At 34.9% G+C, this 25,647-nt stretch overlaps 1 protein-coding gene across 1 annotated transcript in view; it reads left to right on the plus strand.

Annotated features, from left to right (window-relative positions):
* Positions 1–25,647, plus strand: part of GPM6A (glycoprotein M6A) — a 114,535-nt gene that overhangs the window by 68,597 nt on the left and 20,291 nt on the right. Inside the window, exons 2-3 of the mRNA XM_054292536.1 lie at positions 7,705–7,897; positions 20,431–20,587. Of these exons, the coding sequence (XP_054148511.1) occupies positions 7,705–7,897; positions 20,431–20,587 (350 nt within the window). The remainder of the gene's footprint in view (positions 1–7,704; positions 7,898–20,430; positions 20,588–25,647) is intronic.

The following is a 25,647-nucleotide window of genomic DNA, read 5'->3' on the forward strand; positions in this document are numbered from 1 at the left end:
TTGCTGAATTACTTTTTTTTTTTTGTGTCATGAGTGCAGTTTGTTAAACATTACAAATTGAACTGGAGTATTGAGTGCCTAACAAGGAACAAGAGACAAGAACAAGGGACAGTTCTGGATGAAATCATACCTAATATTAAGCAGTGTACAAAAATGTACTAATTCTATTACCCTTGTTCAGATTGAACTCTTATCTGTTACTGAGATCAAGACAGCATTCATATGAGAAAGGGAGGGAGGGATTTTGGGTAATGTACTGTATTTTATTAAAATACCATGCAATCTCCAGCTCCCCATATTTCAAATGAAAATTACCATGCAAGAAATAACTTTAAAATTTGCATATGCACTAAGGATAATTAAGTCATTAATAAATGAATTTTAAATTAGGTTTTTGAAGGTCTTAGTAATTTCCTTTTTGAAAAAAAATATTTTGCTGCACAATTTTCTCTTCTAAAAATATTGGTGATGCTACAAGGAGGTTTTACAAACTTGAAAATAAAAATCTGCTTGCATTCCAAGAAACCCTTAAATTTACATTGGACTACTGACCTAGGCTGGTATTGGAATTCTAAAATCTTTAAAAACTTCTCAAAGAATTAAGCTAAGTTTAGAAAAGTTTTTACAACAATATATTTTCCTAGTAGAAGTACTGAGCAATCTTGTATTGTTATAGGATAGAGTAAGGAAGCAGTTTGTTATTTCAATGTTTCTTCAAAATTGGTAGCTAAAACTGAGCTGAACTCAGTTATGTTCCTTAGACTGTGACCACCCTATTCCTTTTTCTTGAATGACTACAGAGAAGATTTTGAACATTTTCTTAATTTCAAAACATTTTGAAGGATCAAATATTTTACCTTTATTGCTTCAAGTATTTCAGCATTTAGCCACTTAAGAAAACACCACATCTTAAAGCTGTCAATAAAGATGTGAATTTTTTTTTTCACTGAAGAATTCCTGACATACACATTCAGCTCTTAAGGCTGCATTTCCAGACCACTTTATTACAAATATGAAATTTTTCTTTTCATTTTTGTTTTGAAACCTCTTAAAGGATTTTTTTGGGTTTTTTATGTTAGTGAAAATACTTGTATCAACCTATAGACAAAATGTAGTACTAAATAATATGGAAAATGTGGGGTTTTATGCTAGAAAATGATCATTTTTGTTGTTGGTCTGGGGCCACTGGGGAATATCTGTGTATGGACCTGGGATGTCCGTGGTGACATAATCCCAGTATCATTCAAATATCTGAAGTCATATTCTTTTTATGTCTGAACATTTCGTGAAGTCAGAGAATCACGGCATAGGTGGGATGGATGTTGCAAAGGTAATATTTTGTTGCTTTTTAGTTAAAGAAGGAATTGTGTGAGATGTTGTAGAGCAGTTTCTGGCTGCAAGTTGCAGTTGTTTATCCTCCGTATAATTCCTTGGGCAGCAATGTTATCCTAGCCAGTCCACAGAGGTGGTTTCTGGGATGTTTTTTATAATGTAAGGCAATATGAGGACAGTGATCTGGTGAAGGGCTGGGTTTGTGGGAGCTGCTTCCAAAATCCAGCATAACCAGACTATATCCCCGCAGCTGAAAGCTGTCATCTTGGCCAGTGGGACTCTCATGAACAAACACACATTATAGTGATTTTGACAATGCACAGTGTTAATTATGTCAATTTAGTTTGAGGCATTTTGCATCTAAATAAGAAAAGGTCTTTATGAGTCCTCTTAGCCTTGGTCCCATGCTGAGTGCAGTAACTGAAGCAGCTATTAACTACAGAATGACTGTAAAAGCCTCAGGACTAACATTTTCATTTTCAGTATTAGTTGATATCTGATTTGCTAATATCCAGTCACACTTTGCAGATGAGTCAAAGCAGATCAAGTAATGATACACCATTTAATGTATAAAAGGATACCCTTCATATTTGGGTTTTTTTAATTATTTATTTATTTATTTTCATGCAAGTAGTTCCCTATTTCCTAAAATCCTTGGTGTTTGTTGGGGTGTTTGTTTATTCTTGCTTTTCTACATATCATGTTTCTTACAAGTGTTCAATGTCAAATTTACTTTTCCACTGTAGTCATAGCAGTCAGGATATCAGAATTAATTTTGTGGTAAAATTGCTTTTTGCTGTTGAATAGGTAATTCTGTAATTGTAAGCATTCTTATTGAAGGTTAATCTAAATAAGAAATCATCTCCTAAACAAGACCAAGAAACAACTTCAGTTGTAAGCATTACTGGTCTAGTTTCCAGCAGATCTTGTGTAATGGGAGAGGGTGGAGCAGAGTGGGGATATATTCCATTAATGAGCCTGGGATCAAATCACATGGAATTGTGCATGCAGCACTTCTTGAGCAGGTTTTCCAAGCCAAAGTACAGGAGTTTGGAAATAATCTTTGATGATTCATTCCCAAATGTTGCTTCACCTCATTTTCAGCTTTATAAAACCACATTGTGAATGTCTGGTCCTCCCTCTGTTCTTGGGATAATATTGAGGGAGCTGGATTGCTTCTACCTGCTGCTATACTGTGAAGTCCTGGGGCCCAGTTTCAGATCAGGAAATCATGCTGCATGTTGAGTAATTGAGGGAACAAGATATAAGTAAAAAGTGTTGCTTTTTGTTCAATACATTGTGTTTTGATGGCTCTGTTTATCAATTAAAATATTACATAAGAGTTGCTTGACTTGAGGTCAAGTCTTGCTTAATAGAATTCGGAAGTAAATCTTCATGTTTCATGATGGGGCTGTGAAACTGTATTTGAGTTGATTGGCCATGAATGCTGTGTGACAAGTGGTGCAAATTTAGATATGAAGAAAATGCATGCCTGGCCAGGCAAGGAAGACACAGAGGATTTTGTTATTTTGTTTTCCATTTTAAGTGTATGTAGTTCTCTGGCATTTTACTTGGACTTTGCTGTCCTGTCTTCTAATATTAGATAGAAAACTCTTTAAGAAAATTAATTTAAGAAAAATGTTATTAAAATGTTGTATGTTCTTCAGGGTACTTGGTCCCATTAGAGAGGTAATTATCTGTGATTAATCAGTAATTCTTTGGACATGTAGTTGTCTCTGATTAATCATTTAGGAATTCCAGCTGCAAATGAGTTGGAAATGATGAAAAAAACAAAACCAGAATATCCTTCTGTATTTTCTATGTTTAGTTTTAGTATATTTTTAATATTGATTTTCTTCATACTAATATCTGGGGTTAATGGGTGTTCTTAACTATTTATGTAAAGGGCAGTAGCATAACAGCATTCTGAAACTGGTTTTGATGTCATTGATTTAACTTTCACAGACAGAAGTGGCATGAGATGTAAGTACTGAATCTTTTTTTTTTCTTTTAAATACACTGATCAGAAATGGATTGAGCATTTTATTTGTTAGTGTATATGTCCTGATCTACAATGAGGAGCAAGAGTTCACATATCATAACACACAAAGAAATTATTGTGGTGATGCAATTTGTGGGCATAATTACATTTAAATCACAGGGAAAATTTCTTCTTCTGCTCAATATCTAATTTTTTTCCCTTTTTAATCTAGAGATTGTATAAACAGAAAGTCAACTTATTTTTGGCTTAGGCAATTGAAGACAGAATATTTACACCCAAACCCCAGAAACTAGAAGAGATTTGCACAGATTTGCCTGTATAAGGAAGTTTAGAGATCTATATCTAGAATATGTCCAGTGTAGACAGTAATAATTGTACTAAGAGGAGCAAAAAGGTTGTTGTCTGTGAGATGTTTGTTGACTGGAATTGGATTAATGTAATGCAACATTAATATGTTGTGTTTTGATAGGTGAATATAGTCAGTATTTGGAGTTTTATTTATTTCATGATTGAATTTTCTCTATGGAATGATTTTAATAAAATAGAGAAAAAAAAGAACAGTACAGACTTTCATGTTGAAAACCACAAAAAAAGGATATTGTTTTCAATTACTTCCTGCAGTTTTGGTAAAGATATGTGGCCCCAGAAGATTTGGGTTTTTACCTGAAGGAAAAATATTGGTGTACATAAGCAAAATAAGAACAGTGGATGTTGAATTATATAGCACAAGTCCATTGCGCAGCGTGAACAGTTTGAAAAGTACTGAAAACTGCATTTGAAGATGAGAACAAACATCAAAGGAGCATAGAATCTTTTTCATCTTTCCTAGTAATTATTTCTGTGGCTGTATGTGCTAAGTGCCTTGTGAGGAGGGTGTTGGGAGAGGTGAATGACTGCCTGTCTCACACAGACATCCACACACATCTCACAGCTGAGTCACACTCTGCACTGGTGATTCAATATCACTGTGCAGGTTAAAATAGCATTTCTATTGTTCTGGTATATTAAACAGCCATTTGCATGTTCTGAACAATTGAAAGAAAAGAATTGGAGCAGATGTTACCTGTAGCACATTACTTTGTGTGGTGTATGAATGATGTGTAATATCCATTTTAAAATCATAATGCTGATTCACTGGTTTTCTTTAGTTTGGAGTTGCTTTGACAGCACTGAAAACTCTGGAGTTACTCATTAAGTAAGCAGTGAGAAAGGTAGTAGGGCTATAGAAGAGTGGAGTAAATGAGCAAGGCTTTGACAATATAGGCTTATTTGAAAATTTCACGTGGTTGAATTAATTTTTTCCCAGTATTTTTTTATGAATGAAAAGACCTCGAGTTGGTGAAATATACCAATAAAAGCTTCCTTCAAAGGCTTATAAACATGAACAGTTTGAATGTGAGAGATGAATAGAAACACTTCACAAACTATAAATTTGTTTTAATTATTTTACAAATTTTGAGGCGATGGAGGAAAAAAACTGATTTATTTTTGGATTAAAGTCGTCCTTGGATTGTACATTATTACATCTATTATTTATACTGTTTTTACTTCTTTATGCCATTTTACTCCACTTTTACATTGTTTCACTATAATAAAGCTCAAGTAATATGGATTATGACTGTGAGTTTTGATGACATCCAAATTTGTGACATCTGAGTGTGTGCTCAACCCTCACTGGACCCAGAGAGTGAGGTGCAGCAGCTTCAGGAGATAATGCACAGCCTGCTATTCCCAGACAATGCACACAACTTTCTCTCTTCCACTTCTTCTCAAAAGGGGAAAAAGAAATCTTTACAAAAGCTCTCTTCCTATTCCCTGCACCTGCTATTGCAATATCAAGAAACACTCCCTAAAGTCCATGTGTCCCTGAAAATATTTAGGTCTATGCTATTTTTTATCTTTGGCTTTACAAGCCCTCATACATCATTCCTGTTATTACCCTATTGTTATCTTTCCCTTTTTACTTTCTCGTATAATGTCAATAGATGTACAGTGGTATTAGTTTTCTGAGGCTTTTCCTGCTGTTATTCTGTGCTGAAAATGGCAATGGGCATTTTGTGATAAACTCTGATGTCAAGTAACTATGTATGGTCCTGTAGTTCTTGTTCAGTGAATTTATTTCAAATATATATCTCTTAGGATTTTTGCCTTTAAGACAAAGATTTTCCAGTGAATGATTTTTTTTTTTTTTTTTAGTATTTGTATAGTCTTTTAAACATTGAAGAATTAATCACTTGGGTATTGTTAGAAAACAGGACCAAAGAGGTTTTAAGAGATTCCTGCAGTTATCTGCATGCAGAATTAGCTACTCCAAAAGAATTTATAAATTTTTGCAGCCTGTTCTTAAGATCCTGCACTGATGAAAAGCCCAGAGTCCCTGGGTATAAAACCCCTGTAATTTGTCACTAAAGAAAGGCTCACCCATCCCTGAACATCCAAAGCCTTGTGCTGCTGAAGAGGGGAGCTGCCTGCTGCCAGTGCAGTGGAATGGCAGGAATTGCAAGGACAAGCTGCTCAGGGACAGGGACAAGGACAGGGAGGGAGATGGAATGCTCTCACCAGAAAGCCTGGAAGGTGTTACACCCCTGGTAGCGTGTGGTGAATGCTCCAGGTGGATGACTTGTACCACAGGTTACTCAGCAAGAATTCGGCAGCAGTTTAAATGTGTGGATTTGCACATATTACCTCTGGTATTTCACAGGTGGCTCTGATACATTAAATTGGCATTAAATAAAAGTAGTCTCAAGCTATAACTTTCTTTCTCTTTTTGTACAACTAGCATACATACACGACTATTATTTTGTCTTTTATGTATTTAGTATATTCAATGTTTAATATACGATATTTTTTCCCCAGGAGCTATCCAGCCATTTGAATATTGCCTTCCATAATATTACTTTTTTTTACAAAAAAACAAGGGGTTTGTATTTGGGTAAAATGCATACATATTTGAAAATTGCTTAAACTGTTCTCTTCAGGAAATCTTGTAGATAAATTTATATACATATATAAATGCTAAACATATATATATGACTATTTAATATTAGTTAATTAAAAGAAGTAAATCAAAAGTAAATGTAGGTAAATGAAGGCTTTAACAGACAGAGGAAATTATTACTTGCCTTATCTAGGCTAAAGTAAATAGAAGTATACCAAATTAAAAGACAAAATATGAAATTACATAGAGAAGCTACATTTGAGAATTAGACATAATGAAAGTAGACATACTGTCTTTAAAGAATGGCCTTTTTCTTTTGATATATCTCTGGTACTGTAATTAGCACAGCATAAATCCTTTGGAACAAGTTAAAATATATTGAATCATACCTGTTGAGCATCTTGTATGTAATTTTTAATTGGTCTTTGTCTGTATAAATATTTAAAATCTATATGCCTCACTTTGTTTTCTATCCAGGTCCTTTTTGCTATAAACTGGTAGTGCTTAGGAGAAAACACAGCTTCTGATTACTGAATCACTGCCTGTCTTCTCTCAACCAGTGGTTCCCACCTTCCCTGTCCCTGCAAAAGACAATAGGAAGGGTTCTACGGAATGTAAGAGGTGTTATGGGATTGATGAGATTTGGAAGAGTCAGAGATGCTGCATTCATGAAACTAGGCAGGGTAGTGCCAGAAACATGAGCACACTTACTGAAGAAATGTGGGTTTTTTTGTGGAACTGGGCATTGTTTTAGACACTGTGATGGCAGAAAAAGAAATTGACCTTTTATAACTCAAGAAGAATTACCTTCATTTCAGAAACATCACACAGAGTAAAATGTATTGAGAGAAAATTCAACTAAATTTTTTTTCTAATTCTGTGCTCTTTGGTGGATGTCTTTATTTATCCTTGTGAGTTATTTGAGTGGCACACAAGGAATTGGTGTGGTGGGCAGGAGCAATTCTGTTGTCAGAAGTGTATGTCCAAAAAAACTAGAATAAACCTATGATGATGGAAAGTATTGGACTGAAAATCTTTTTTATTTTTTTTAGTGATTTTCCTGTTATTGAGACTCCTTCTCAGCAATCTGATAGATGACCAGCAGGAATTGTGAATATAGATATAACCTAGGACTGACATTGTAACCTGCTCTGAATAAAAACGTGAAGCTCTGCAAGGAACTGACTGTTTACCTTTCATGTTAATCAGATGGCATGTCTACATTTAATAGGTCGAGTAGCAACTGAGAAAATTCAGAAATTGGACTAACCTTTCACATGTTTTCTGACAGTCTGGGTTGTTATACTTGACCTAAGCTCTCTTTAGCCTACAGTCTTTAATTTTCAAAAGCGTTTCTCATGAGAAAAACATTCTTTTTGCCTTTTTGATATAATTTAATAGCATATAACCTTTTTTTTTTTCTTTCTTGTAGGATGCTTTGAGTGTTGCATCAAATGCCTGGGAGGCATTCCCTACGCATCTTTGATTGCCACCATCCTGCTCTACGCTGGAGTTGCGCTGTTCTGCGGCTGTGGGCATGAAGCACTTTCAGGAACCGTCAACATCCTGCAAACCTACTTTGAGATGACAAGATCTGCAGGAGATGTTATTGATGCCTTCACCCTGTAAGTACTTTTTACTTGTTTCCTTTTAAAACTGCTGAAAAATTCCACAAGAGATATAAATTCGACTCAAGAAAATGTTTTTTTTTTAGTGAAAATCATAAAGAAAATGGTTTGGATAAACTTAGCAGATGAAGTTTTGACCAAGTTAATATTTTTAGTATTTACAAGCAGTTTGTAATGCTATTTAATATCCCACAGCTTTAACTAATTTATTACTAAAATTTATTTAGTATAATATCGATAAATCTGTTCCATGCATCCTTGCATTTTAAAAACAAGCAAACAAGCAAGCAAGCAAACAAACAAACAAACCCTGTGGCCAGAAACTGTAAATAGATAAAGCAGACTTGTGCAACAAGTATCAATTCTGGGAATAAACACAAAAAAGAGGTAACCAAGATGTTGTTCAAAACTCTGAGACTTGAAATGTCACAATTCTGTTGCCTCTGTTTTTTCTAGAATTAAGCTGTTTTGAAGGTTTCATGCCTTGCTATTCCTGAAAATCTATTTCTGGAAGACCTTTGTTTTACTGAGCACCAAATTCTCTTTGCTAAATTTATTACCTTAAAAAAATAGCTTATTGCATGCTGAAATTAAATGAAATGTTTTCTTTTGTCTTTAAAATTTTCTCTTTAGGACATGATTTTCTTAGATATTTGAAATTAAAATTCTTACCTAGCTGCTAATGGTTGTAACTAAAGCTGAAGAAGCCTATCCTTAAATTTGTAATTATTTTCTTTCATGCATATTTTCCATAAAAGTGAAGTGATTTGATCATCAAAAACATTGACATCTCCTGATGGTTCCACAACAAACATCTCAGGTTTTAGCAGTGATCAAAAAACAAACCAAGAACCAACAAGTGGAAATATCAAAGTGAAACAGAGAACACGCTTATGCCATTATATAAGTCCATCTTTAATTCATATAATAAATAATATATAAAACTTTGGTTCCTCAAAGAAAGCAAAGAAAATTATAGAATTATAGAACAGGAGATATATGGTTAAAAATTGAGTGTAGGAGAATTCTTCAGTCTAGAAAGGGGGTAATTAAGAGCTATTGCAAGAGTGGTCTGTAAATTCACAGTATTATCAAAAAGACATGTAAGATGGGATTGTCTTTCTATTCCAATACAAAAAATTTGAGGTATCAGAGGGAAGTAGTAGGCACCAGATTCAGCAGGAGCAAGTTCTTCAGTTTTTTTTGTAGCAGAACTGTAAGGCTATTTGCATATAATGGATGCCAGAAGTTTTTATGGCTTCAAGGGAAGACTGGATAATCATGAAAAACAAATCCATTGATGGTTTCTAATACCCACAGACTTATCCAGCTCAGGAAGTCACAAAACCTCGACTAGTGTTGGAGGTTATCCTGTTGACTTGCCTGCTCTTACTCTTTCCTTATATTCATTGTTTGATGTACAAAAATGAACAAGATATATGTATATTTGATCTGACTGGGTACCACCGTTTGTACAAGAGCTAGAAATGGAATCTGAAATTTCTTAACTTCTCTTGGGGTATGTTATCAACATCCTTTCCTAAGCTCCTCTGCAAATTTTAGGTGTACTCACTGTGGGATTAGTAGCCAGAAGGGAGCATGAACCAAATAAGTGTGTCACTGCTACACCAAATAAAGATTTCTTCTTTGGATCAAGGAATTTTTATGTCCTTGTATAATAATATGTTGAGTTCAGGGGAACATGTATCTTCTGCTTTGCCTTTTTGTATTGTCATTTAGAATGATGAGTCTGGCTTGACTTGTTGGCTAAGGTTCATTGTTATCCTGAATGAAAGATCAGTCATTTTATTAGGCTCTAACTTATTTTATTAGTCCCTTGGAAGCTATTAGAGCAGAACAGCCACAAATCAATGCTTTCTCTTCATAGCACGTTTTTCAGCTTCTCTCTGTCACATGCTAAAGTGAAAGTATCAGTCAGGGAATATAGCCCAAATGCATATAATTCACCATAAAAGATTAAGGACTTGTAATTTTTTTCCCCCCTGCCATTTGTTTTTCTTAGCAATTAGCTTTTGGATCTGTTTGTTTCTTTGTTTACCTTAAGGGATATTAAACCCAGTTCTTTCTTTGGTAGACCTATTGTAAAATGAAATTTGATTTTATTCAGTTGTGAAAGGTATATCTAAACTTATGTCTTAAAGGCAGGAGGAGCAAATATATTGATTAAAAGCAGATAAACAATTGCTTTGAACTGGGTAAACTGTGTGACTCACAAAAAAATTTGCACATGTTAATTTTCTACCTTTTTAATGAGATATTACACTGCTTTTAAAATAATTTTGCCGGGAGAATAAATCCTTGATATTTCATCACAAGTAGTGATTAACTGTTGGCAGTACAAAAGCTCTATAGTAATCATACTTTTGAAAGAACAAAAACCAGAAAGAAGAATATGTAAGTAGAAATAAATGCTGTAGTGCCTACATCCTTAAAACAATACATATTGAAATGGAAATAAAACATAGGTTTTTATGATTAAAAATTATAAGAACTTTAAAAAAATCTAGCAGTGTGCCCTACTCAACTGTACTTTAAAAAGTTTATTTAACACATTTGGGCTCTTAATGCTTGTAGTGCTGTGAAGTGTCTCGGGCTGGCCTGGAGTCTGTCCTTCTGTGATAAATGTGCCAGGCAGATGCTGCAGTGGAGTGAAGTGTGTTAGATTCTGCTTAATCATGCTTATGGCTTCTGTCTATATTTTTATTAGCATGCTGCATTTTAAATGTCATACAGCATAAAAATCAAACCCAATCTGAGAGCTGTTTATGTGGGTGGTGAGAGATACAGGCAGTTTTTACTTTTTGCATTGTATTCTGTATGCAAATAACAAAACTCACAAGCCACCCTATATCTTTTATCTCTGTCAATGCAGCTACTGGCTATAATTTAGAAGAAGCAGCAGACCCCTGTAGACAAAGTAGGGCATGATGAGGGCATAAACAATATCTGAAAGGCTCTCTAAATGCCTAAAATAAGAGCCAAAATACCTAGATCAAAAAATGCCATTCAGAAACGCCCTTATCAATATCCCTGAGGGCATCAACAGCCCTGACTGTCCCTGCCTGGCCCCTCCTAGAGCCTCCCCTCACCCTTCCCATGGTCCAGGACCCATTTCAGTGAAGCCAGAGGGGTTCAGACCCTCACCTCAGACTCTCCTGGCCATGGGATTAGGGCTGCTCTGGGCTGCCCACACTCCACATGATGCCTTGACACTTGGGGAGAGATTCATTAATGAAGAACTTGCAATAGGCAGCAAAGTTTGGTTGGCGAGTTCAGCCCTTGGGGATTCAGCCAAGAGCAACAGCCCTGTGGAATAAAAGAGGTGATCTGAGTGCTGGTCCTGAAGACTGGTCCCTCATTCCAGCTCCCTGGATTGCTGTCTGAATTCAAGGAGTTTATAACAGCTGCATATCGTATCTGCTGTGGAAATATTGGCAAGTGGTAAATATCTGTAATTAAAAAGCTATAAGCAAGTTTTGTAGCTGCCATTTAAATTCTATGAATGCCAGTCAGTTACATAAATTTTCTAAAATTTATGATTTTCTTTCCAAGCTGCAATACAGAATGATCATGGTCAATAATTCCAAAGTTATGGAGGCAACCTAGAGAGATGATGGGTAGAGAGAGTACTTTTCCACTTGCTTGTTTTTAGGGGGAAAATACAACCCAAAATTCAACCTGTAATAAGATGCAAACCCCAAAAGTTTCTAAAAAAAGCCAATATTTTTTTTAAAAGGATTTTGTCTCAAAGCAGTGGATTAAAGTCTGATTTTAGTTCCTTCAGGGGTGAAAGGTAAAACAGTTACTCTAAAGACTTGAAAGGTAATATAAATTAAATGTGTTCAAATTCACGAGAACAAATGCTGTATAGACAAGTATTCCTTATGGAGAGAACATGTCTGCAAAAATCACACAGCTGAATCTTTCTTTAGACAGTAATTTTTAAATCCATAAACTTCTATGAGTTGAATGGCTATAAAGACATTTGGAATTATCAATGTGTGCCCTTTTTATTGAGACTAACCTGTAATTATATTGCTTTCTGAATGACTTCTGGGATGCTTCATTCCCTCCAGTTCCAGACTTTCTCACTATCAACCATATCACTGTTCTAATGGTAGCTGTTTCCCTCCACCCACTCCCCCACCAAGTGAAGGAATGCTTGTTTAGGAATTTGCAGAAATCATAGGCCTTTTTTTTGGGATGTGGATTCTTTCAGTGGCTGCAGAGAAGTTATTTTACTTCCTTGTGATCCAAAGGAAGCCTAAAAAAATACATATGATGCTTTAAATTATTCTGAAAACTGCTTTTATAATATTTAACTGCAAGAGGTGAATGGTTTATGTTGCTGACTTTGTCAGTTTATCAGCTCTGTAGGTTTGACTAAAACTGAGCCATCTGCTTAAGGTGAATGTGGTTTTCAGTCATTCTCCTAATAACTTAATAAAATGCAGTGAACACTATCTGCAAAGTACCAGGTATAACTTGATTTTCTTACTTAATCACTGATTTTGAGAACATTACAAAGTCAGCATAAAGAGACATATGCTTATCAAGCATGTATCACATGAGCTGGATTTTATATTTTTCTGGTGTTTGGAACAAAGTCCAAAAGAAGATTTTAGAAAATCAGCAGCACAAAGTATGTTTTGTGTATTTCCCAACAGCATCCTTTTCCAGTTCTTTCTCTTTAGTGCACAAAGCCAGTTAGTGCCATCTGTCACATGTTTGTGATATATAGGCCACGGAACAAGGGAATCATGCTCCTAGAGTGGAAAATGAAGCAATCTCCCTGATAGTAGCATTAAACCCATTTTCTTACTACTGTCAAAGCTAATTCATGTTGTTGTAAATTCACTTCCTTTAAAGGTGTGAAACTAAATAGTTAAAGAAATGAAGTTGCAATCTGTAATTCTGTTGTCACTGGGTTCTCTACAGGAAGTTGCATAGACACTGTATTGGTGCCACCTTCCTAGGTCTAAAAATTTCCTTCCTTTCTGGGTGTGAAACCTGTGTTTCAGGTACTGCTGTGGCCAAGTTTGATGCCTGCTGATGACTTTTCTGTTAGTATATAGTCAGGGTTTATTAGATAGTGTTGTTTTGTAATACACCTATGTATGCACAACTGTTTTCTTTCGAGTAAAACAAAAAAAAATGGTGTAGAATCTTTTGTATCTCCCCTCTTAGGGATAAAAAACAATGTTTTGAGAGGTAGATAAATGGATGTCATGATTTCCTGTCTTTTTTTTTTGTTGATATTGTCTTTGCTGCAGTCACAAGTTAAATGCTGGTAGCACTAAAATGTTAATGTTAGCATCAATCTTTCTGCATTTATACTAGTGGAATGCCATGAAAGTTATTACAATGTGTCCTGTAGTAAAGGACAGCTAATATTAAATGTGGTATGTACAAACATTTGCATTAGACTGTGTGATGATTCTGTTTAAGGCATCAACTTAATACGCAATAGTAGTAATCTGGTTTTCCCTCTACATTTTTGATCTCTTACAAAAGCGTTCTCTAAATTTTAACATATGTTATGTTTTATTTCTATTACAGAAAGCCAAACATACAAAGCTCTTTATCAAATAATTGCTAACTTAGACAGGCCTGTGCCATAGCATGTTTGGAAACAGCAACAGAGATTGTGTAGAAGAATGAAGATTTCTCTGCATGGAATATCCAACCTTGACCCACGTATCTTCTTTGGGAATTATAATTTGGCAGGAACCACCAGAGAGAGCACAATGTCATTGAAGATTCAGGTTATTTAAGGAGAACAGTTTTTATTTCATTGGAATAACTGAGTCACATATAAATAGCAGAACTGGACAACGCAGCATATTAAATATTAGATGCAGAACATAGAATTTTAGATCTGATGTCATTGGCAGATGCATCAAATTCCGCAAAAAAATATTACAGCACCTGAGAACATGACCTTTACAAGATTATACAGCACTGAAAAGTCACATTTACCACCTACTCAGCTATATTATGTAGTCCAGTCTTCTTTATTCTGTTAAAGGCAATACCAATGAGAACTTATGTAAGTAAAATTTAGGATTTGGCAATTACTTGCAAAGACATAGTCCTCATTTTATGAAATTGAATAAGGAAATTCACCCCATGAGAATACCAGTGGAATAATCTGGAAAATTCATAGCAGTGCATGTGAATACCAGCAGAGTGATCTTACATAAAGAATTTATTGGTCTTCTTCTGTGCAAATAGAGTCTCCTACTTTTCAGCAGACATCTGTATTATTTAGTACTGTGTTAAGTAGCTCTCCTTCCTGGTTGACTGGAATCTTAGATTAGCTATAACAACTTAATGCCTTGTGATTTTCCCTTTCTCAATAGGTGGTTCATCTCCACAGAAATATCTTTTTCTTTTTTAACTGCCTTTATTTCTCTTTAGTCTTAGTTCACTTTATAAACAGATAAAATGGAAAGTGTATCTTTATATATAATACCCATATTGCTAAATATGCTTTATGCAGCAAGTAAAGCAAGCTCTCTGTTCCACAGGATATCTGGAAAGGGTAAATTCACTATTATGATCCCAATCTGGACATACAGTAACAAGCTGAAAGTCTTACACTGTCAGTATGTACTTTGCATGCCTCCAAGTTTGTAGTTGTACTAATTAAACACTCACAAATCTTGCCATATGATTTTGCAACATCTTTTACACTTTACTGCCACAGAAGATTGCCTGGAAATTCAGTATCCACAGTGTACAACAACCATCATGTAATTCCACCAGAAGTCAGCACAATACTCTGCACCAGTTCCAGTGGGGCTTTCGCCTTCTTCAGGCTTCTGATCTCATCTGTAATTAGCATCTCTAAAAAGTTTCTAAGAAAGTAGTTTTAGACAGAACAAAATTAGGTTATAAAAAACAATGTTGAGGAGAAGCCATGTCCATCGGTCATAGTAAAAGTTCCGTGTTTTGGAGTCAAACTTTTCATGATTACTAAAATACTTATGCTGGATCTTCCATTTCAAGAAAGTTACAGGAATCACAGAACAGAGATGTGGTTTGCGCTGCTTTTGCTCTTCTTCCATTAGTTTGATGGCTTTTTAGATGTTCTGCAAGAAATCTGTGCTCAGCCATTCCATTCCTAGGAAGGAAGCAACAAACTTGTAGAGGATGATGATCTAGGGCTCTATTCTGCATGGCTGTAGAGAGTTGTACGTCACAAATTAAAACCAATGGGTACTTATGTCACATCAGTTTTGTTTCAGAGCAGAACAAGAAAATCTGGCCCTTGCAGAATATGAATGTAACTTGCATATTGTAGTAGGATGATGTCGTCTTTATATAATACTACAATCTGGCTTTAGTTTTGAGCAAATGTTTTCTATGATTGCACACAAAATTTCTTCCAGCAATGCCTAATCAAAGTCTCTGTTTTCTTTCTATTCTATATCCAATATTATTCAATATTTCTATTGTATTTTGATTCTACTTTAATAAAAAATAATTTTTGGTCTTTTTTGGTCTTATCCTTTCTTTACTGTTAATCCTTTCTCTTGTCATTTCCTGACGAACTTTAGCTGAGCATTCTATACTCCAGTTTTATTTCCTTTCCACCTGAAATTTAGAAGTTAGACTCCTTATTAACCTAGTCTAGAAAAAACTCCTCATGGACTTCTGCTGAAATTTTTTAGTATTTTAGTATTTTTTCCCTTCACGGTGAGAATATTACAGTTTCTTTTACCTCATTGGGCTTTTACTTAGGGGTTTTTGTCTGACTTTGCAGGTAGTACATGACTATTAATAAATTCTTCTTTCTCCCTATTTGTTTTCCTTCAGAAGTTTGTTTGTCTCCTCCTTTTCCTAACAATTTCTTTTTCTTCAAAGAAGAAGCTATCTTCTTCTTTGCTCAATCTGTCTAAGTGAATAGTATTGTGAACTGATGCCAAGAAATTGTTCCCAGCTGGTTCGCAGGAGAACCTGAGCACATCTTTTCAAAAGTTCCAGGGGGCTTGGTTTCTGCATAGCCTAACCAGACCTTTTTGCTTGCAAACATCCCCTTATATCTTGTCTGCCTTCTAAAAACACAATTGCAAAGCTATTTCTACATGCTTGAGACAGTGTAAGGGGGGAGGCTGCTCTCTCAGTGTCTTAACACCCTCTTGGCATCAGCCCTTGGGGGACAAGAGGATCAGCATGGAAGCCAGCATTTCTGCTGGTTTACAGAGTAACAGAGGTTATTGTGTGTTCTAGATGTAAACATCAAGTATTCAAAATTCCCCGTCATTGAAAGAGAAAACAAATTTAAAAAAATTCAAATAATCCTCCAAAACAGGAGAAGCCCTTCTACCCCAATGGTGACATTTGCATGTATTTCTCATCCTTCTAAATCTTCTATTCAGGCTAAAAAAAAAAAAAAAGGGGGCAGTTTTTCATTAGATATTGTACTATGGTAATCTTATTAACATTTCAGTACTTTGATTGCTCTGGTATTTTATTTTTCTTATTATATTTGGGGGTTTTTAGTTTGGAAATAGATGTAATTGCCTAAAAGTTCTTACATTCAGAGAGTATAGGTACAATTCACTGACAATCATGTTCTACTTCACACCTGCAATATATTAATATTGTTGTATATATTGGAGAAGTTATGTTATAAATTCTGGAATAGAAACATGAGACAGAATTATAAATTCAGGAAAACTAGTCCCACACTAATATCTGGTAATCTGCTGGGTAAGCCAATGAAAACCTTTGGAATATTAGGCTTTTATCACTTGTTTAGCCTGAAGTGCACACATAATTTTTTAGAATATAATGGTTTTCTGGGCAGCATAAGAATCATGTCACAGGGCAAATTAGTGTGAACTTTAGCTGCTAATTACAACTAAATGTCTGTACTGCATTCCTATATTAACCAAATTAAAAAAAAAATATCCCTAGCAAGTATGTAGATTGTTCCAAAACTATATTAAGACACTTTTCAAAAAACCTGCTGAACATAGACAAGTTTGTTTAACAAATTATTTTATTTCTTGCTGATTTATTATAATTTTTAATACTTAAATTTGCCAAAACACCATGAAAATACTCAGTAGGAAATCTGCAGCATTTGTCTGACTCACTAAGAATATTTTCACTCACCTCTGACTTGTCTCTGCTGGGATTGTCTACTCGGTTTTCAGTTCCAACCTGTTCATTGAGAAGGTAGCACCGATGGCTTCCCTGAATAGCTTCTGCCAGAAAAAGAAAGTGTTTTCTCTAGAGATATTTTGAATATGCTTCTTGTTGGATAGAATCCAGATTCAGACTAATGAATTAGGCTAGTCTGGTTAATATGGAATAATTAATGACCTGGCAGCCGAGAAAGAACTAAAAATTGAACGATCAGTTTGATTTAAATTGCAATTTGAAAACAATAATGTTTTTAATGTTTCTGAACATAGTGTTGTGAGGAAGGTCAGATCCAGAATCCACGGAGAACCTACCAGATTAAGACAAATATATGGCTTAGATTATTCTGTATTTTTTTAAAAAAATCTTTTACTAACTTCAGGATGCTTTTCACAATTATTTAAAGTTTAGATAATCATTCAGCTTATTCTACTCAGCAGCCTAGGTCAGAGTAGTTTTAATAATAATGTTAATTTTTCAAATATAAAAGATTTTTTTTGTAAAATAGTGTCTATATTTCCAATCCTGTCAGAAGAACAAAATTTTATCATTATTGTTTTGTTTCTTTCCTTTGCTCATTACCCACATCTTTCCTTCCATTTCAGCTTACACAAGTGTAAGCCTTCTTGTTCTTTTTCTTTGTCCTTACCCATCCTGCCCATTGGCTCACGTTCATCTCCCCTTCTGCCATTCCCTTCTACCTCCCTGCTTGCTCTCATGCTCTGTCTGCAGCATTTGAGAATCTGCTGAAGCACAGATGGCAATTAATCTCCGTGAGTTCATCCACAAAGAATTACATTTTATTTTAAAGAAAGGCAATCTCCATTTTATAAGGTCTATCTTTTATCTATTATAACTTAATGAGAAAATAAAAGTTTATGTGAACTGTATTAAATGCTGCAGAATAACTTACTAACAATGCTATCTTCAAAACTATATATATATATATGAAGTAGTTGTAATATATTTTCTTTAAATACAGCAGACACTAAATGTAGCTACACTGCAATACAATTCTACCTGTCTTTTAAAGAGGTAGCTAAGTGATTGTCTCATCATTTTCATTTATCTTTTTACTTTTTGCTTTACAGGGGATCCTTTTCCCTTGGAATAAGCCTGGCTATTTCATCCCATATAGTCTGATGAATAGAGATTTTATGACCTCTCTGTAACGAGTGGATGAGAAGGAAATAGATTTCTATATTTGGCTACTGTTGGGCTATATATATTTTTTCCTTTTGTGAAAGGAAGGCTTAAGTGAAAGTTATTCCTGTAGATGCACATAAGGCTGAGGAAAAAGCAGAGATCTCTTAGCACACTTTTTGACACAAGCAGCTCAGTGGGAGACTCAGCACAGATGGTTTAAAGGGCTGTTGTAAGGACTGAAATAGTCTCTAGACTTCTCAAAAGTCCTAATCTCTTTAGGGCAATGAGAGCTTGTAACTGAGCACATTGAGGTCTGAGGGGAGCTGCTGCTGGCAGAACTCCCAGACTTCAACCACTGGTGAAGGTCACAATTGTTTAAAGTATATAATATAGGAATTGGAAGAGTTTTTATGGAATAACCACAAAGTTGATATTTGTTTTGTAACCTTTTTTTAAAATCGCTATTGACAAGATAGACTTAAATCACAGTTTTGTAGTTAAAAAAAATGTTATAATGGCTGAATTACTATCAAATCAGGGAAATGAGATTTTTGCAATGTAATCAGAATATATATATATCAAAATAAATTTCATCTGCATCATCTCATACCATCAACAGTATTAATTTTTTCTCACCCTTTTGAATTGTTCAAGTGTCTATTCCATACAGAAATTGACTTATTCTAGTTTTCATTTGAGCATAAACAAAAAGCAACGTTTAGAAAAAAAGCTGGAAGTGCTTTGGTATTAGAATGTTAGGGAAAAACATAACCTGTCTCATTTCCTGAAGCATTCATTTCCAGAATTTCTCCCATCCCCAGTTATGTCAGAAGTTTAACTGCATTTTGATTGCATTTTTTAATGTAGACCTGAACCTGACTTTGAATCTTTTGAAAACCATTCAAGCTCAAAGATATTTTAACAGGTTTTTGAGCTTTTTTTATTGTATTATACATGTAAAATGTGTATTATGAGTTGTCTTTTTGAGTGATGATGGAAAGTGTGCTCCTAAGGAATTATTATCCTTAAATATTTCCTTTCATAACAATAAAAATAATAATTATTGTCTTGAGAAAACATCCAGTGTGGGTAATGGCGTGTCAAAATTCATCTGGCAGATCCTAATGTCTTTCTCTGTTAGGAGGTGTCACTACCTTGACCTAGAGAATATGATTGGAATTTAGTAGCATCTCAAATCTGAATGTAGCAATTTTATAAGGAGTTGCACAGCTCCTTCCCTGTCACATCAACAAACGGAAAATTTACTGTGGTTAGTTTTTTTAGAGAAGTTCAAGTAGAAAACTTTGAAATCTGCTGATCTAAGGCTATGGCCAGTAGGAATATTTCCAAGTTTAGACAAAAGAGCAGAGCGGTGCTATCAAAAAAAATCTTGTCCCAAATGCTGGTCATGAAAGAACATTCAGGAGGCACAGTCTCCTTGAGCCAAGGTTGAACTTACAGGCAGTGCTGGGCAGAACAACCACACAACCCAGGTAATCTCTGTAGTGAATTGAGCCTTCTGGGACCCTGCATGTCACACTGCAAGCCATCCCTCCACTGCTCCAGCTGTGTGCCTTTTATATTTTAAAGCCTCATTATAGAAGAATTCCAGATGATCTGACCTCGTTACTTCTGAAATAATATGTTTCTGGTTGGAAGTAAGGGATCTCTCTTGATGACTTTATTATTCTGTTTCAAACACTTTGTCCACTGGAGAATAAGTGGGAGAATAACAATGAGAAGGTAGCACAGACTGACATTGCAGACTTGTATGTGTAGAAAGTTTTATTGAAGAGTGCAACTAAATATCTTCTATAACCTAAGTGCTGGATAGAATGTATGACTTAGGAGATGTGTCAGGTTTTTTTTCCTTTTCTTTTTTTTCTTTTCAACTTCGTTTAGAGGCAAAAAAACCTGGAAAGTAACTGACTTTAAATCGATGTGACAATTTTTGCTGTCTTACCTAAACAGATCCATTTTTTACATTTAATTAGATTCAATGGCCCAGTGTTTCTTATATCAACACTATTTTATTTCAAAGTTCATTCCTGTCCTCAGCTTCACCTGTCATTATGGCACATCAGCGCTTACACTTCCAGTCAGTCATTCCAGTTTGAGGCTCAGGGGGTCTGATTATCTCACCCTGAAATTTCAGAGTCAGCTTTAAATATTTATGCAGATAATTAATTTTTGCTGTTCCTACACAGGATTGACATCTTCAAGTACGTGATATATGGTGTAGCAGCTGCATTCTTTGTATATGGCATTCTGCTGATGGTGGAGGGATTCTTTACAACTGGTGCCATCAAGGATCTCTATGGAGATTTCAAAATCACCACTTGTGGCAGATGTGTGAGTGCCTGGGTAAGTGGCTAAGAAAGCTTTTGTGACAAATTCAATATGCTCTGTATATATTTTTAGTGCCTTGTGATGTTTATTTTTTTGGTTTTGTTTTTCTTTAATATTTTGTGATACCTCAGTTCGGTGTTTAAAAGGAGAACAGAGTGTTACAAATATTCCCTGTACTGGTTAAATGCTAAGTAATTCTTGCTTCTCAGGAGCAATGAATTTTACCATCTGAGTGAGAAAGCTTGTTACCTCAGCAACATAAGCTGTACTGAGCAGGACTAAGACTGTAAGGCCTCCAGCTCTACTGGGAATTAAATATTTCCCTACTAATATTTTCAGTTGTTTTAGAAATCTTACCTGTTCCTCTTTGGAACAAGCTGAGGCCTGTCATCAGGTTCTAAATGGCAAACAGGCCATTATTTACTCCTGTGTTAATCTCTGGTTTGGAGGGACCATTCACTTATAACCCTGGAAAATTTGGAATCAAAAATTTTTGATTTGTACTAGGACTTAAATCGAACTTTATCATACTAAAATTGGTGACTGTTTCAAATGGGATTATTTCAAAATTTCTGTTCAGTGTCAGGTAAGTGACTAATTTGTTTTGGTTTTTTTTTATTTGACTGCTCTATGTCTAAGCTAAAAGGCCTGTGTGCTTGGTAGCTGTTGGAGTTAGATATTTCTGAAAACACAATCTGCATGAAAACCTCATATTTTGTGATGAATACTAAATGAATAATTACAGCCAAATAGATCTGGGTGTTAGAGTACACTTATTTTTATGCTATATTAATGATAAATAACCTATAAATTGTAGGCAGGGTTGGGTTTCCCACTTTAAGTGTCAACATTTAATTAAGTGCAATACAGTCTGTAACAAATATAAGCAATAGTTACTTCCAAGCACAAAGAACTATCTAAACGAGTACTTTGCATACCCTGAGATTTAAGGTTAAACTGGACACAGATGACCTGCCTCGTGTAAATTGGAGAATGCAGTCTGTATGTCATCTCTCTGTAAATGTAACCTGCTCCATAATAATCCTGAGGTTTTGTCTCCTTTTCTTTTGTTCTTGTCATCGTTCTATGATCTTGGCACTTTGACTAAGAGTGCTTTAAAACCTTTAAATAAATATATAAAAAAAGACTGAGAACATTTTAAATTAAGAGCAGTCATTGCTTATGCCAACACAGCCTTCATCTTCTGGAAAGAAGTCTCTAATCTGTATTCACTGAGGGCCTACTGAGTTAGTTCCAATTCTGTATAGAGTAGCACGATTTTCAGAGCACTTTTGCTTCACAGCTTCTATGAATGCCTGTCCTCAGCACTGCAGCAGAGCAGTGCTACATCCTCTCTCAGTTTTGATAACTGTAATTCTATAGTATGTGTCTAGAAGAAATGAATGGTTAAGCAGCTATTCCATGGTTAAGATCACTGTTATTACTCGTTATTCATGAAATTATTTCCTTCAACACTTTGCTTTCCTCATCAGTAATTTGCAATGTTTGTGCTTTACTTTGAGAAGCCCTGGGTTGATGTACATGGTGCAGCTAAGGTTCAGGCTGTATAGTCTTTATGGCCACAATTAAAACAACTCATCAATTAGTTTGAGTTAAATACCTTGTTGTCCTTGTTCTTGAAGTCAGTTTTTTCTTTTTCCTAGTGAAAAAACCCCAAACCTGCTGTTTGATTGCTTGTCTCATTTTGATGCCGTGTCAGTAAGATTGCTATACAAATGTCTGGAGTTATTTTGGATTACTATTCTGGCTTTAGTGACTGTACTCTAGAGAGTATATGTCAATTAAAACTTGATATCCTCTTTACTAGGTTGATTTTCATTGTCTCATTCTTAAAATTCTTAAGGAAAAAATAACATCTTAGGTTTAAAAAAGACATATATTTGGAATTACAAAATATTTCAATCCAAGACAGATGTGTTTAGAATTTATTCAGTTCCATAACACATATCAAGAAATAAGACCTTAGAACAACAAAAAGAATAGTGGAGAGGTAAATGAAACCAAATCAGTATTGTGTGTCAAGGCCAGATTGTTCAATTGCTAAAATAGTGCTGTAATAAATTTTGTTCTGTACGCTTGCCAAAATGAGATAATGCTATTGAAAAGGGTTGGCAGATACTACAAGTTGCAAGAATTCTTCTTGTATACGGTTTTGAGCTAGTAATTTTGTAGATATTAAAAATCTAAACTGTCAAAGATTAAACAGTTGGTTTCTTTTAGCAGTGCCTTAATGCTAACAGAAATGTAGACACAGGATATTTGTTGTTTTGAAAAATTAAAATTATAAAAATGGCTCCACATCAAAAACACCTTTGTAAAAACTCCAGTTGTGACTATAGTTTCACATCAAATTTGTTGATGTCTTTCTAAATCGAAGTTTAGCATTTAACATTTCATTTAAAGTCTGAAAATGAAGACCTTCAGCTTTACCATTGTCATCAGTTGTTTGTCATTAATACTTTACAGGAGCAAATTTCTTATGTCTCTGACTAAACCTATTATGAAAACATAGGAAAAAATCAATAAAAAATTTCAAGAAAGAAAAATTTATTTTAACTTTGTATAAATAAGGTATATTTTCTATATATAGAAATATACAAAAAATTAACACATTTTTCTCTTTCTTAAGAAATATTTTTGAAAAGCAGACTTTTGAGAACACTGATAGCCAACATCTGAAGGAGCTTCATGTGCTCTTCCTGACCTCCCTCCTTAGCTGCAAATAGCTCACTTTCTAGCTCTGAATTGGAAAAAGAAATTTTTTTTGCCTGAAGTAATGGAAAAAAAAATAGCTCAGCCTAACCTTTCCAGTGAATGTATAGTTGACTTATCAGCTGATATGAGCATTCAGAGGCTTAACATCCAAGTCATATCAGTGCTGCCATGGAGTAGAGCCTCTCACACCTGAGAGAGGCCTTGTGAAAGTGACAGTGAAGGCTCTCACTGGCACTGTTTGCAGACTCAATTTACTGTGAAAAGTAAAACAAAAGCAGTAAAACAATGCCAGTCACATTCGAGGAGGGATGCCTTTCATTCTAGGCTTCATTTTTCCATGCCTGAACATGCTTTTAGAGTATTAAATAAACATTCATATATAGCTGTGCTGCAGCATGATTAGTAAAGAATGGGACACAGGACTGATGCCAACTGTAACACTGTTTTCATGTTTGCAATTTAATACCCTTCCTATTATATTCAGCTCCCTTGGCCATGGAAAACCTCATTTACACCTTGTTTTAGAGTATTTGTTCATAGAGTCAATAGAAATACAATGACACTTTCCCCCTCATGTTATGCTATAAAATGGGAACGGAGGTTTGGTTTATGTTTTATTTCATCAGAAAAAAATATATGAAGACTTAATTGTGGTAGTTGTATTTCTATTTCTTTGTACCTTGCTTTTCAAAAGAACGATGTTATGGCTCTAGAGAGATGTTTTATATTCTAAACTGCATGTACATATACATTCTGTATCTTTAGTTTTAGGAGTATTTCATTTAATCACTGACAAGTATTTTTCTGCCTTTGAAAATAATTCTGGATATCTGATTACCTATGGGCTATTTTACACATGCTTCTTGAGTGCCTCAACTAAAACTAAAACATGAACTTCCTAAAATATTTCCAGATTATATTTTGCAAAAGAACTGTGGAATCTGCACAAATATTTTGAAAAACCATCTGTGAACTCATCACTGCATCTTTTCCTTACCAGACCAGTTATTCCAGAGGCAGTGAAACTGCGTCGTATTGACATTTGATTCTTTGTGTAACAGGAGGAAGAGAGTTCAGTGCAGGCTCAGCTGACTTTCCCACCCAGAACAGATGTATTATTTCTGAATGTTAGAAATGAAGCTCTCATTTCTGAAAATTAGATACCATGTCTGGGTATTCTGGGGTAAAACTGCTGATCGGACAGACACAGAGGCCTTGCTTCTTATTTAATTCTGCTCCATCTGATGGAATGCAGTATGCTTCATACCATATTTGTGAGAAATAAAGGACCTTCCCTCCAAGACAGCAGATATCCTTATGGGTCCAGATTCCTTTAAAACAATTTTAACTAGGGAAAGTATGTAAAAATCCCATGTCTTCATACATGATTAGTTGTGTATGCTGCATGCAGTTTCACACTGTGATATGGGAAATGGGGGAGGTGAGATTCATACTGCTCTGACCTTTCAGATTGCTCAACTCAAAACCAGAAACATGATTTTTTTCCCCCCTACAAATTACCCAGAAGCTAGTGGAGCAGTTAACTTCAGAGGGATTATATTATGGCACAGATATATCCCACCTAATTAAGGTTGTCAAGAAAAAGGCCTATGCTCCTTCAGTAGTTAAAGGAGAGGGCAGCTTAGGCAAACTTTATCAGGTGAATTGAATTTTTTTGTGACTGTCCTATTTTCTACAAAAAAAAAAATAACCCTCAAGTCTTTTAAGTTATGTCTTTTATATTAAGTTCCTCAATCAATTATATACATTTAGTTGGATGTATCCTGCCTGGCCCCTTTAGCTGGAATTTAGCTGAATAACATCTGCTGTCTAAACACTGCTGGAGTTAGTAGATGAAAGAAAATATATTAGCAATTTTATAGGTTGTTAGAATTCATCTTATCCCTGGATACTGAACCAGTGTTGAAATTTCTTTACAGAACTGTGTTCCTTGCAGTTTTCTGCTCTTGATCTTGAAACAGGAAGAACAAGCCCTAGCAGCAGTTCAAAGCTCAGTTGAATGGTTAAGAGAGCCATCACTATGTCACTCTCTCCCAGCTGCATTGTTAGTATACATATGGGGTCTTGAAAAGAAAGAAGAAAGTTGGGGTTTTTTCACTATTTGTTATACTTTTAGAAATATTTTGTAATGAGCTCAGAAATTTTGTTATGTATATCTATGTGCTGAATCTACTTTTTTCTGTCTTTTTCTGTAATCTGTTGAAGCCTTTTTGTTTTTCTTTATAATATAGTTCCAGATTTTCTCACTCAGAAATATTGCGCATATAAAATCATACTTTCACTTGATATTCTTTTTCTCCCATAATTTCCCATGTGTT

The sequence above is a fragment of the Melozone crissalis genome, unplaced genomic scaffold (assembly GCF_028551555.1).
Source record: "Melozone crissalis strain CALT ecotype California unplaced genomic scaffold, PUWL_Pcris_2 ptg000006l_1, whole genome shotgun sequence".
NCBI lineage: Eukaryota > Metazoa > Chordata > Aves > Passeriformes > Passerellidae > Melozone > Melozone crissalis.